A 14,801-nucleotide genomic window follows, 5' to 3' on the forward strand; every position below is an offset into this window, starting at 1 on the left:
TACCAGTATTATAAAAAACTCAAATCAGAACAGTAAATAAAGAGCAGGGGAATTCCAGACAGGAAACAATCAGGGCCAACTAACACCTTCCAACAAAGGATTCCCCCAGGCAGGAAGCTGCAAGGCTGTTCAAGAAGGCCTTCTAGAACATTATTATTATTATTAAACTTTATTTGTACCCCGCTAGCATCTCCCTCAGGACTCGATGCGGCTTACAAAGGCCAAGGCCTCAACAAACAATAAAACAATACAAACCTAGGCAAATTAAAAACAATTAAAGCAATTTAAAACAACAAGCAATGAACAATCCACTAAGACACAATAAAACTGGGCCGGGCCAGAGTAAGGGTACAAGGGTTAAAAGTGCTGATGTGACAGGTGGAAATGAGGCTTATGGCCATTCAGCCCGGAAAACTCACAGAAACCAATATCATATTTTGCTACATCTTTCTGCCCTGAGATTACAATCTAGACGTTATTACAAGAGAGTCGATAAACGTCCAGGAAATGTCTGGGAAAGACAGGAAAAGAAATAATGGAGGGAAATGTGTACATTTTCAAGTTATCTATCCATTACGGCAGCCCTGCAAATCGTATAGACTTTCCTTAGGCAAAGAATACTAGAAAGTGGTTTTGCCAGTTCCGATCTCTGAAGTATAGCCTACAGCACTTTCTGCTTCTTGGTGGTCCCCATCCAAGTACTAATCAGAGAGGATCTGGTGCCTTCAGGTTAGAACTATTATACAGTTATGGATCTGATTGACTAGCTGCAGCAGAAACACACTGCAAGGTTGGAGTGTCATCCTGGAAACCACTGGAAGGCAAATGTCAGCAGTGGAAAGGGCTAACCCTGCTTCCCCATTTAATCAAACATTGACTGCAATCCAAAATCCCTCTCCATTTAGCATGAATATCCACATCTGGAGATATGCTGTGCCAGCACTGTACAACGCTTATGAAAATGAGCAACATTTCACAACACATGGCAATGACTGGGCGCCACTGAGCAATAGACAACTTTGCTGTGTGTGCAACTCTCCTTCCACTGCTGCTAGAAGAATACATTTGTTGAACCATGGAAAATAATTTACCTCACATGTGAAGTGTGTCTTATGTATGGATGTGCCACTAAAATTATGTCAGCCATTGATCTACATCCAATTGTTAGCCTTACTTACAGTAGAGCCATTGAATCAATGCATAAACATCGACACAATTTAGCAACTTATCCAATGGATCTATATCAGGCAAGGGCAAACTTTGGTCCTCCTGATGTTTTGGACTACAACTCCCACAATTCCTAACAGCCGATAGGCTGTTAGGAATTGTGGGAGTTGTAGTCCAAAACACCTGGAGGGCCAAAGTTTTCCATGCCTGATCTATATGAACCATTGGATTTAGGCCAGAGGATGCAGTCCCATTTCCCATATCCCATCCATACATCACATTATCAAATTCCACATACATGGCATTTGTATCAAACATGTTGAGACTCACATGGATAGAGGGAAGGAAAGTTTTTAACTTTTTCCTCCTTGCTGTGATTTCAACCTGGATTGAGTAGGAGCATGTTTATCATGTGTATTGACCCCCTCCCCCCCCAAAAAGCAATATTTCTGCTTCAATGGACTGAATTTTAAAACTGACTTTTCCCACAAGAATTGTTACAAGGTTATGATTATCCTTTCTGGGATTTTTTTCAGCATATCTATCAGCATGAAACATGTCTGTGCAATTCTAGTTGTCTAGGAATTACATTATCCGTGCCAACGGCACCTAGAAACAAAAAGGAGCTAAGTTTGCTGCTTGCACAAAATGGTGCAAGGCAAGAATAAAAGGGAGAGATGTGTTGTAACTGTGATAATAAGCTATTAAGGTGCAGCACTTTCATTCCACAGGGAAGCATTTGAAGATTTCTCAAACTGAAGGAGAGCATTTGCAGCAACTATTGTATTACCAATTTTGGACAAAACTTCTCTGTCCTACATTACGTCTTTCTTTGCTGAATCTTTTAGCTCCATTCTGATTTCTTGTGTTTACCTTGCCAACGCACATCCTTTCGGGGACATTCAAATCCCATAAAAATACTAATAAAAGCTATCTATTGCAATGAGAATAAAAGCCAGAGATGTGATTTACACAAGGGAGATTCCTTTCTGTAGGCCCTTCCACACAGCCCTATATCAAGGCAGAAAATCCCACAGAAAATCCCACAGTATCTGCTTTGAACTGGGTTATCTGGCATATAGCGTTGTGTGGAAGGGCCCCATGTTCTAAGCATTGCATGGTTGATTTGCTCACCATATTGCAGATAGATTTTATTTCACAGCAGTTACCAGGAACCCCAGCATTCTCCAGATGTTCTGTCTGCAATTTCTATCATCCTAGCCAAACTGCAGTCCAGTGGTTCCCAACCTTTTTTTTGACCAGGAACTACTTTACCAGGGACCACTCTCCAACAGTACCAAAAGGGTTATGAATCAGTTTTTTGTCAACTTTAGATTCGGTTTGGTTATTTGAGGTTCTGATTCAGAAAATTGCATTGGATAGACCACATCAGCACTAGTTTCTGATACAGAACATATGCCAGCAGTCACCATCTGCTTGCCCACAGAAAACCATATTTAATAAGCCTTGGCACTATAAGAGGGTTTCATGAGACCAGTCACTCTCATTGCAACAGTGTAGTAATGATGAGGCCGCAGACCATGTTTTAGTTCTTGTGGATCACTGGTGGTCCATGGACCACAGGTTGGGAACCACTGCTGTACTCCAATAGATCTGGAAAGTGCTGGATGAGGGAGGTTGCTGTGGGAATGTATACCTCCTTTAATGCAAATCACCCCTTTGACTGTGGGAACTGCTACAGTCATTTGCACATTACTTAATATTAATGTTATAAAAAACCAAGGGAAGACTCTGAATAATAGCAAGATGTATGGGTCAATGGGTTCCATGCTGCTTGGTTTTGACCTAAACATGCTTGTTCTTGGAGAACTGAAAGTAGATCTTTCATTTCAATACCACCCGGTACAATCACTCTCCTTGGCTTTATACTAAAAGTGAAAGTTGGATAAACTATAGTTTCCAGGTTGGCATCACCTGGGGAATTGGGAGGAATCTCAGGATGAGATCACTGCCTTGAAAGCTATATGTATATGAGATATTCAGAGATTTCCAGGTTGTATGGCTGTGTTCTAGCAGCATTTTCTCCTGATGTTTCACCTGCATCTGTGGCTGGTATCTTCAGAGAATCTTTCAACTATATACATATATATGAAAGTGTCATTTCTTACACCTAGTGCTTTCAATTTGAATTGTCCAATCTGTGAAAGTGTGGTTTATGATATCACAAGTTCTCAACTTTTAGTCTTAAAATCTGATGGCCTGGGATAATCCTTGTATGGTAAGCCTATGCGCCATATATAGGTGTCCATAGCACAAAGCTCAAGTATGGAGTCTTCAGAAAGAGAGGATTCTTTTCTGGAATGATAACCACTACCTATTGCTTTTACAGATGAAAGAGGCTGTCATCACTACATATTTATAGCAGGTTTTCATTGAGGCCCACATATCTTACTAGTGAAATGGTAGGGTTTAGCAAGTCTGGGTCTTACAGTTCTTTTACATAACACAATTATAGACCTTTAATGTTATCTTAAGCATTATAACTTGTGGGTCCCCAGATGTTTTGGCCTTCAACTCCCAGACATCCTAACAGCTGGTAAACTGGCTGGAATTTCTGGGAGTTGCAGGCCAAAACATCTCGGGACCCACAGGTTGAGAGCCACTGCTCTAAGGCAATCTGCAACAGTGAAATCTAAGTACCTTGCCAAACTACACATCTCAGGATTCTGTGGAGCCATAGCAGTTAAAGTGATATCAAAATGCTAAAACCTGGGTAGTATGAAAGAGAAATGTGTGATTCTTTAGGAGGACACCAGAGGATTAATTGGGGTTCTTTCTACCAAATCAGGAAACTTGGATGGAATGGGATGCTTTTGTTTTCTTGCCCACTTTGAAAATAAAACAAAATAACAATTGTTCAAGATGTTTAGCAAATCCTGATCTGTCTTATACTTGTGTTCTCCAGTTAGAGTGAAGTGTATTTTTGTGTTCTGGTCACCCAGGATGTAATTATAACTGTAGAAATAACCTTAGAAATATATGGACATTTCACCAATGATAAACATAATTGAGTTGCATTTATTATTATTTTTTCTGCCTTATTTGAACAGGAGGTAAGTAGGAGAGGAGCAAGAGGTGGAGCAGTTAAGCAAATGAGACTCCCGTGACATCGAAGTCACCTTCTACACAGATAAATTCAATGCCTTCTGCCGCCAAGGCGTTAGGGAACTTGAATTGATGGTTGCCTGGTAGTGTAATGGTCACTTCTTTTTTATCGTGGGTAAAGAACACCTGGAGGAAAAAAGGGTTTGGAATGAAGGTGAGTTTGGTAGAGAAGATATAATCCATTTAATTGTTTCACATGCTCTCATGCTAATTAGAAAATTAAATCACATAAATTATGGCTACCCATGGAAGAAGTGCTGACTAAGTAAGGTTGAGTGACTATGACTCTCTGGGTGCTTTTGGCCTACAACCCCCACCACCCCTAGCCAGCATAGCCAATGGCAAGGGATTATGGGAACTGCAGTTCAAAGACATCGAGAAGACCACAACTGTTTATCTCTGCTAAACTGATAATTTGACAGGACTTCTGTGTCATTAATTTCATAACAGGCAAAACCAAAGCCCAACAAAAGATATCTAGCAAAGGATATTTCCTGAATATTCTCATCAGCTAGTTAAAACCTGCTGCTCTCCAGATGTGTTGGGCTACAACTTCCATGATACACAATGGCTAAGAATAATTTAAACCAGTGTTCCTTAACCTGGGGGTTATGAGGAGGTTTTAGAGGGGTCATCAAAGACCATCAGAAAACACATATTTCTGATGGTCTTAGTAACCCCTTTGTCAGAGAAGGCTGAAGATCTCTCCATCTATCCTTCTCTTCCTTTTTGAAAACAGACTGCGAAATCTCCCACCAAAAGCCCTCCTCCTGCTGTGATTGGCTGGCCTCTCAGTCAAGGGGAGGGCTGTATCTGAGTTTCCAAGCAGGGAGGAAAGAGCAGGCATGGTCTCCCTTAAATCACTGTCAATTCCTCCCAGATCCCTCCAGTATTTTCTGTTGGTCATGGGGGTTCTGTGTGAGAAGTTTGGCCCAATTCTATCATTAGTAGGTTCAAGGGGTTCCTTGATTGTAGGTGAACGATAAATCCCAGCAACTACAACTCCCAAATGTCAAGGTCTATTTCCCCCAAACTCCACCAGTGTTCACATTTGGGCATACTGAGTATTTGTGCCAAGTTGTGTCCAGATCCATCATTGTTTGAGTCTACAGTGCTCCCTGGTAGAGGTGAACTACAACTTCAACACTCAAGGTCCATGTTCAACAAACCCAGTATTTTCTGTTGATTGTGGGAGTTCTTTGTGGCAAGTTTGGTTCAGTTCTATCATTGGTGGAGTTCAGAATGCTCTTGGATTGTAGGTGAACTATACATCCCAGCAACTACAACCCTGAAATGACAAAATCAACCCCCAACCAATCCTACCAGTATTCAAATGTGGGTGTATCAAATCGGGTATTTGTGCCAAATCTGGTCCAATGAATGAAAATTCATCCTGCATATCAGATATTTACATTACCATTCATAACAATAGCAAAATTACAATTATGAAGTAGCAACAAAAATAATTTTATGATTGAGGGTCACCACAATATGAGGAACTGTATTAAGGGGTCGCAGCATTAGGAAAGTTGAGAACCACTGGTTTAAGTTGCAATTTAACACACCTGGAGAAGGGAGCCAGGTCAGATTTTGTGGATCTCAACTGTACTTCCTTTGACCCTTTGTATATGCAACCCTTCAAACCTGTTGCATGTTTTATATCTCTGCCTTACCATTTCTATCCTGCATTGAAATGTTGACCACAGACAATCATTTCCAAGTCTTACCTCGGTAGGGCTGCCCTCTTGGAAGGGAAAGTTGCTCTCTCTCAGTTCTGTGCCCCACTGCCCTTTGCTCCTGGAATTGCAGACAATGGTCCTTGTGTCGCCATGAGCATCAAAACGTCCGTTGAAATGCAGTACATAGTCATCTTTGTCTTTGCCCAGGTTAACTACAAAGCTAAGATAGAGGGAATATATAATTAATACCAAGGAAACAAAGCAACACTGGGCTTTTTTGTTGGTTCAAGCCACTAATATCACATTCTTTAAAAAAAAGAAAAGAAAAGAACCATAATATACTAAACAATCTGTCAGATTACTCCAGAAAGAGATTGTGTAATGTGGATTTGAACACATTGCTGTGAAGTTGGGACTTTCTCAGGCCCTGAGATTTCAGGGTCAAAATACATGAAGAAGGAACAGCAGAAGGTGTTGCCCCTGGTGATGTTATTAAGAACGGTACTTTAGGCATTAGCTTCAAATGCACATAGTACGCCATTCAATTCTGAAGCATAATGCTTTTTGAAAAACTGATTACAGTGAAAATAGATATATACATACACTTTTCAAAGTGATGCTGTCACACTAAGATTCCTCCCTTTGCTTTGAGAGCTGGAAAAAGGGGATCCAAATAACCCCTTCCACACATTGCACCTTGAAGAAGTTTGTTCCCCCAGCAATGTAACCCAATGTTCCATGCTACTTTGGACAAGAGATGCCAAATGCTTTTTGGAACTCCTCAGAGATCAACTGCATGTGGGTATTTTAATAGCTCATAGCTCCCTCTGTCACCAAAACATCAAACATCTGGGTGTCCCCTGGAGAAAGTCCTTGCAGACAGCCAAGTCTCTCACACCAGAAGAGACTTGCAGTTTCACAAGTCGCACCTGACATGAAAAAAAGAGATGATTTGGAGAACTCTCTCCTTCTGATTCTCAGAACCTTTTGCAAGTTGTAGGCTGCACATGAACTTGGTCCTCTGTAATCCTTTCCAGCTATGAAGAATTAGAAGCAACCTCCTACTCATCCTCCTCCATCTCCTCCTTCTGCTTGAGGCAACCTGAACCAATTGCACAATCACTCTCCTTTCCAAGTATTTTTCCCAAGGGAGCTTAGGGTTGTTCATCCAGTCCCCTGGAGACGCTTCCCTCCCCCCCCTCCTCCTCTGCATTTAGAAGCTCACAGGCGCCACTGTGTAGGTGGTAAACTGAATAGGTTGTTGAGAATGGCAGGCTAGGAACCTTCAGTGATGCTATCATCAAAAGGGAAACAGTTAGGACTTGCTGAACTTTCAGATTATGCCTGTTCCCAGAGAAACCGCCCAAACCCCTTTAGCCTCCTTCCTGTCCAAACACAGATCTTCTCTAGAATAGCAGCAGTGGGGAAACATGTGGTCTTCTGGTTATGGAAGGGCGGCAATGCTCATCATGCCTTGCTACCGGATACACTGGCAAGATCTGATGGAGTTGCAATCCAACAACAGCTGAAGGGCTGCATCTTCTCTTTCCCACTATTATCATCTTTCTCAAAGCACTGTCTTCCAGATTTGTAGGACTATAGTTCCCATGCCCACCAGTCTGCAACAGCCGGGCACGATACTATATTACACTACCAGGATTTTGCAGTGATTTGTTTCAGCATGCAAATCTTCCCTTTGAATATTTAGACTCCATTCCAGAAGGGTGACTGTGCTAGTATGTAAAATTACAAAGATTCGTGGGATGACTTAAAGAGGAAGACCATGATCCAAAGGCTATTTTGGCAAGCTCATAACCCTCTGTCAATGTACATATACTGGCAGCATAGGTGGCAACAGCTTCCCCTCTTCCACCAGTTTTGCAAAAAAAGCAGAAAGAGTCTCTTGGGGACGAGCATCACCCGCAGCCATTGAGCTGCTCATCTGCCCTTATACATCTTGAAGAGGAGGAAAAAATCATAACCAGAGTCTGGGAAAAAAAGGCAGTAACTGGGTTGCTGTGAGTTATCCAGGCTGTATGGCCATGTTCCTGAAATATTCTCTCCTGACATTTCACCTACATCTGTGCCAGGCATCGGTTGTGAGGTCTGTTGGAAACTAGGCAAGTGACGTTTATATATCTGTGGAATGTCCAGAGTGGGAGAAAGTACTCCTGTCTGCTTGAGGCAAGTGTGGATGCTGCCATTGGCCACCTTGATTAGCAACGAATGGCCTTGCAGCTTCAAAGCCTGTCTGCTTCCTGCCTGGGAAGCAAAACTATTTATTTGGTCCAGTATAAAGGCAGTCTGGGTGCATACTCAGAAGCAAAATTGTCAGGAGAGGGAATTAGTCACAGGAGCCACAGGGATAAAGGTGTTGGACAAGGAAGGCTAGAGTACTTGTTTTGTAACAGCCTTAAAAGTACTTATGCTGGTTAACTGGCCAGAATAAGTCATCTACTCTCGATAGAATCTGAAATGGGATCATTGTACTGTGGGCATATAATGAGACTGCAGACCTCATTATAAAAGAAGATAATGCTGTGCAAAGTAGGACACAGTAGAAAAAGGGGAAGCCAGCATAACACATGGATTGATTTTATCAAGAAATCCATAGCTCTGTGTGTGTAAGAGCTGAGCAGGATGATTGATAGCAGGGTCTCTTGGAAATCTCTCATGAATAAGGCGATCAGAAGTCAAAGCTCATGTGATAACAAAGCCACCTGCTGGTTCCTGGCCTAGCATTTTCTTTGGCATGAGATTTTAGGGCACTGGTTAGTATCAGTTGTATGCATGTTTGCCTCATTTGGCAGATTATTATACACATATTTAAATAAATGGGTAAACGGGTGATGGATCTCATATGTGGGGTTTGAAAGAGCAGAACCGGGAAAAAGTGCCAACATTGATCATTCTTAATGGTAGGGTTTCTCATATGCTTGTGAATTCAAAAGGGCCTGGATAGCAGAAGCAACTCAATGGCATCCGATGGCCAGACTCGGTTGTTAATTGCTGCCAAGTGAGTTCAATATATGGCAACTCTATGAATGAGAGATCTCCAAGGGCCCTTCCAACAGCCCTATATCCAGAATATCAAGGCAGAAAATCCCACATTATCTGCTTTGAACTGGGATATATGGTAGTGTAACCCAGTTCAAAACAGATATTCTTAGATATATGGCTGTGTGAAAGGGTCTCAAGATACCTTCTTATCAACAGACTTTGGCCCCTACTACACTGTCATACAATCCAGATTATCCAAGAAGATAATCCACATCTGATTTGAACTGGAGTACAGGAGTCTACACTGCCATTTGGATTTTATTTGGCAGTGTAGAAGAGACCTTTCTTAAATGAATACACAAGAAAACCCTGTGATTGGTTCTCTTCCATAAGTGAGAAACTACTTGAAGGCACACAAGTTTGAACCTAAAGGTGCAACTCAATGAAGACTTTACCTAGGGAAGCACATTTTTGTAGCAAATAACTGTTACAGCCTTTTGCAACAGCTTCACACAGGCTAGGGGTAATGGCTATAGTGGCACACATCTAGTGACTGGCAGCTTTGGGGGAAAGGCAGACTTTGGAGGATTTGTACCATTTTAACACACCATTCAGACACTTATAAATCGAAGGAAAAAATGAAAAGAGAAAAACCACAGCCGGAGTTGTGCTCTTCTCATCTCATTCTTCTTGGCACAGTAGCAAATACAAATCAGTTTACTGTGTTCAGCAGACAGAGGAAAAAGACATTGCAAGAGGCGACTGAAGGGGGAGAATTAGAACCATTGCCTTCAACAGCTGGTTCTGCTTATTCTCTTGGCAGGAGGCAAAGAGCAAGGAAGGAGGAGGGAAGCCATTAACTTGTCTATTTTTTGGACATGACTCACTGGAAAATGCTCCCAGGGGGTGGTTATTAACAAGGACTGGAAAAGTTATTTTTGGATTCCAGAACCCAGAATCCTTCAATATTCACGGGCATTGAAGACCCCAAACGCCACTTGTCCAAGATGTGGTCATTAAGCCCTTTATGGCAAGTTCTCTGTCCTCTTTAAAGTGGGGGGGGGGGGGGAGAAAACAAGGTTCATCACTATAGTTTGATTGGTTTCATCACAGATCAATTCCATTCCTAGGACAACAAAGACATAACTAGAGCCTTCCATCCATTCAACGTACCTCTTAGCTGCTGGTGCAACTTTTCCTTGCACTGAAATGCGTTGACCGGGTGGAATACGGAGTTTGGTGCAAAGAATTCCCTAGACAAGGAATGCACAGATAAATTATTGTTTATACTCTTTGCCAAGCAATAGAGAACGGAGGTCTCCAGGCCTGTAGCGAGGGGGGGGGGGTTAGGGGTTCACCCCCCCCCCAAATTTTTCAGGTTAAAAAAAATAAACCTGGTTTACTCATTAATTTTAACTGGTTAACCAAATCCCCATGCTAAGTCTATGAGACGTAAAAAATTAAGAGTCCCTCCAGAACTGCAAGCACTATCTCAAGCAAATATTGACAATTTATTCACACTGTCATTACTTGCAGCAATAACCAATGTAGCAAAGCAACCAAGTTGGGGGGGGGGGAGTGTTGGATGCCCTCATTAAGGAGGCCAGACTTGGTGGAGGTGGTTGACAGGGGCAGAGCTGCAGGCTATTGAAGGATGCTCTGCTCCCTGCTGTGCTCTTTGCTTCAGTGTGAGCTAGGAGGCAGGTTTCAACCCTCCCTAAAATTTTCAACCCCCCCCCCATTTTCAAAACTCCCCCCCCCCTGAAATTTTCAACCCTCCCCGAAATTTTTTTCTGGCTACGGCCCTGGAGGTCTCATATTATAGGTAGTATTAGGTGGTTCACTGCTGTTCTCTCTCATTCTTATTGAATAAGCCACATAATCATATACGGAAACGAGCAAACCAAAATATGTGGATGAGTCACACTCACTCTACAAACATCAAAGTGGGCTAACATTTGAAACAAGAAAAAAGAACATGTGGCTGCCAGATGGGGTTAGACTAGGTCTCCCATCATCCTTCACCAGAGCTATTCTGAGTAGGATTGAGGGGATTTGTAGTCCATGATTCTTTAATATTGAACTATGGTCTTGAAAGTGTCATCAAACTGTATTAATTCCATAGCTGTGGTGTCCAACTTTTGGTCCTCCAAGTGTTTTGGACTTCAACTCCCAAAATTCCTCACCATTGGACCAGCTGGCCAGGACTTCTGGGAGCTGGAATCCCAAACACCTGGAAGATCACTGTTCCACCATGTCAATGTACTTGTGCATTGTCACCTCTGCTCTTTTCAATTGTCTTCCAGAGTGCCATATAAACAACAGAAAGGACAAGGACTACTGAACACAGGTGGATTCCTTTCCTCGTGTGATGGGGCAACAAGCCTGAAAGCAACTTATAGTTCTGCCATTCAGAAAAGCACAGACCCCCTTCCCTCCTGTCCTAAAGTTATTTTGTATAGCACGGAATGGCAATGGGGTAGGCAGAGAATGTTCTATTTCACCAAACATAAGCAAGATAATTCAGTGCACCTGTCCCAATTTTGCCAAAAAAACCCTGCAAGGATTCAGGGGATCCCAAAGCCAAATGGTGTTTGTTTCTGGCTACCACTTAGAAGGCCTGCTAGTTCAAAGCAGAGCATGGGAGATGTTCTAGTTCCTTGGACAAATCTCTTAGAATTATCCATTGGCCATGCTGGCTGGCAGATTCTGGGAGTTGTAGTCCAAAAGTAACATTTCCTAAGCTGTGGCTCAGAGTCAGTGTCTCTGGACTTGATAGCCCCTGGTGGTGTAAGATCACTTGCCAATGATTTCTGGGTCCTCATTAAAGTACAACTCCCAGGATTCCATAACATTGAGCCATTGTAAATAAAGTGCTGTCAAACTGCATTAATTCTACAGTGTTGATTAACCCTATGTCTTCTTCTACCCATGCAGTTGGAAAATAAAGCTGTTGGGAGAGCTTTTGACAACACTCAGGCATCTCTTAACTTTATGGTTTGAAACTTGCTTAAAGCCCAGGGTGATCATAAATCTCTGGATTGGAAGCAAGTGAAGACATCTGCTGGGTGTGTGACTAAACCCTTGTGCCAGCAGGACTGCTGACTGACACGTTAGCAGTTCGAATCTGGGGGGAGCGGGTTGAGCTCCCTCTGTCAGCTCCAGCTCCCCATGTAGGGACATGAGAGAAGCCTCCCACAAGGATGGTAAAACATCAAACATCCTGGCATCCCCTGGGCAATGTCCTTGCAGATGTCCCATTCTCTCATACCAGAAGTGACTTGCATTTTCTCAAGTTGCTCAACACACACACAAGTCAAGTTGCAAGTTAAGAGCTGAAGCTTGGCTCATGGGCCAAAGGCAGGCTCTTGAGTTGCAGTCAAGGTTGCCATTTGCAAAAAAGGTGATCTTACTTGAAACTTGCCTTAGCAGCAAAAGGCTGCAATGAACAGGCGTGTTATCAGTTCCCTACCATCAAACTAAGAATTACTGGAAAATATCAATGCAGGCATCTACCACATTGATTCTGATGCAATGCAACCCGCAATGCAACCTGAGCCCTGCTACATGCACAATGGTGGACCTTCTTATAGCAACACCAGAGGCACTCCAAGTGGCCAGCTACTGGTCAAAGGACATTTAAATAAAATGCCAAGTTTGCAAACTTTGCCATTTGTTTTTTTTTTAATACAATACAACTGTTTGGTTCACTCCTGACAGGATAAATAAATAAATATTCTGATGTAACTCCTGGAACCAGGATTCCAATCTGCAAAAATGAGTTTCTTTCTTTGGGAGTTGTTCTGCAAATTAACACTTGCAAGATGTGTCATATGGGTGCAAAGAAATATCTAGGAATTAAAATTGTATCTTTGCTTAACATGGGGCTTTTTTTTTTTACCAGCACAGAGTTCTGCTTCATTTCCATACCAGAGAAGAAGGCAATAAAAAGAGTGTAGAGACTTGTCTGAGCTTCAGAACTTTCTTTTCCCCATAAAAGAGAGAGTGCAATAATTAACAGAACCTTTTTCCAAGAAAGAGGTAAAGACTGGATCCAACGGTACTGCCGGCACACGCTATGCTGCTGAGCCACACCCAGTTGCCCTACCGCTTTGAACATCTCCTTTGTTTCACACCCAGCAGATGTCTTCACTTGCTTCCAATCTAGGGATTTACGATCGCTCTGGGCTTTAAGCAAGTTTCAAACCATAAAAGTTAAGAGATGCCTGAGTGTTGCCAAAAGCTCTTCTAGCAGCTTTATTTTCCAGCTGCATCGGTAGAAGAAGACATAGGGTTAATCAACACTGTAGAATTAATGCAGTTTGATAGCACTTTATTCGCAATGAGACAATGCTATGGAATCCTGGGAGTTGTACTTTAGTGAGGACCCAGAGAAGACCTTGTAGGACTACAACTTTCACAATCCCATTGCATTGGGCCATGGTAGTTAAAGTGATGTCAAACTGCATTAATCCAACAGTGCAGATGCATCCTTAAGAAGCTGGGTGCTTAAAGAGAAGCAAAACTTGGGAAAAGTTACTTTTGGAGAGGGCAGGCTATAATTTCCAAAATCCCCAGCCAATTGGTTGGGGATTCTGGGAGCTGTTGAAGGCTTTCATGGCTGGAATCACTAGCTTGTAGTAGGTTTTCCAGGCTGTATGGCCATGTCCCAGAAGCATTCTCTCCTGACATTTCACCTGCATCTACAGCAGGCATCCTCAGAGAGATTTCACAACTTCTGAGGATGCTTGCCATAGATGCAGGCGAAACGTCAGGAGAGAATGCTTCTGGAACATGGTCATACAACCCAGAAAACTTACTACAAACCACATTTTGGGAGCATTAATACCCCAAATATAATCTTCTCAAGCAGAGACCTAAGTAGAACACCACTCTTTCTTACACACATATAAACACACTTTTTTCTCAGAAAAAGAGATAATCATAGGGACTCTGTAGCTATACAATTCTTCCCCTTCCAAAACCCACACCCTGAAACTTATCGGAATAGTCCTTAACTTCAGAACCAACAGGACACTTTCCATTTCTGAGTTGTCAGGCCAATTATAAATCATACACTTCCCAGTGAGAGCAACCAACTTCTTCTAAAACCTTCTCTTTCTGTTAATTCTGCACCTGAAAGTCAACCCCAAAATGTCACATCTTATCTTACTTCCTGCTCCCAAGTATCAAAACCTGCTTCCCTCACTCATAAACTCACAGGCATGATGGTGTTATTGGTCTTGAAGCTGATCTTCACTGCAGCTGATCTGGTCCTGCAAACAGATGTGGTGAGTTAAGTTGCCACTCCCTGGCCCTTATATAGCTTTCCAGTTGAAAAGACATATGATCCACTGACCAATCAGAAAGCATCCTTGGGAGGTAGGCTGGAGTGGGAGGGGCAGTGGAAGTGGTCTACTTTCCTGGATGCTGAAGCCAGCCTTTGATTTTGCCTTTGGACCAACCAAGAAGAAAAGGAGAACGCCGGGCTCATTGTGGCAGTGACGACGCCAAAGTGGAAAATAGTTTTGCAATGAGAGGGCTTGGTTGTTTAAAAAAATTTAAATGTGGATAGCAGTTGGTAGGAGCCCTTTGTTAAGAAAAGCCTGGAGCAATAAATGTACATGTATCTAAGCCAAAATGTGGAAATTGGCTTTTATTTAAAAAAGGGAAGGGAAACAGCCAGAACGATTAAACTTTGCATATATTCCCCAACTAACTGAAATCGTAGTTATGACAGGATTAATGTATGTAACAAACTTGTCATGAAATCAACAAAACAAACAAACAAAAACAGTGTCAAGATTTGGCACAGGCATCTGCTAAAAC

General features: G+C 42.3%; 1 protein-coding gene across 1 annotated transcript; it reads right to left on the reverse strand.

The window, feature by feature from the left end:
* Positions 1-4,186: 4,186 nt before the first annotated feature.
* On the reverse strand, positions 4,187-14,300 carry LGALS1 (galectin 1). Its single transcript, XM_060777010.2, has 4 exons — positions 14,194-14,300; positions 10,146-10,225; positions 6,021-6,192; positions 4,187-4,419 (listed from the first exon to the last, which is right to left on the reverse strand). Exons 1-4 carry the CDS (start codon positions 14,197-14,199, stop codon positions 4,273-4,275), a joined length of 405 nt encoding a protein of 134 aa, XP_060632993.2. The 5' UTR covers positions 14,200-14,300; the 3' UTR covers positions 4,187-4,272.
* Between the last annotated feature and the right edge of the window lie 501 nt (positions 14,301-14,801).

This window comes from Anolis sagrei, chromosome 5 (assembly GCF_037176765.1).
Source record: "Anolis sagrei isolate rAnoSag1 chromosome 5, rAnoSag1.mat, whole genome shotgun sequence".
Taxonomy (NCBI): domain Eukaryota; kingdom Metazoa; phylum Chordata; class Lepidosauria; order Squamata; family Dactyloidae; genus Anolis; species Anolis sagrei.

Coding starts and splice junctions, on each gene's coding strand:
- LGALS1 (XM_060777010.2), bottom strand. Junction 6,193..10,145: donor GTTGCACCAGCAGCTAAGAG/GTACGTTGAATG, acceptor CCTCTATCTTAG/CTTTGTAGTTAACCTGGGCA. Junction 4,420..6,020: donor AAGAGGGCAGCCCTACCGAG/GTAAGACTTGGA, acceptor TTTTTCCTCCAG/GTGTTCTTTACCCACGATAA.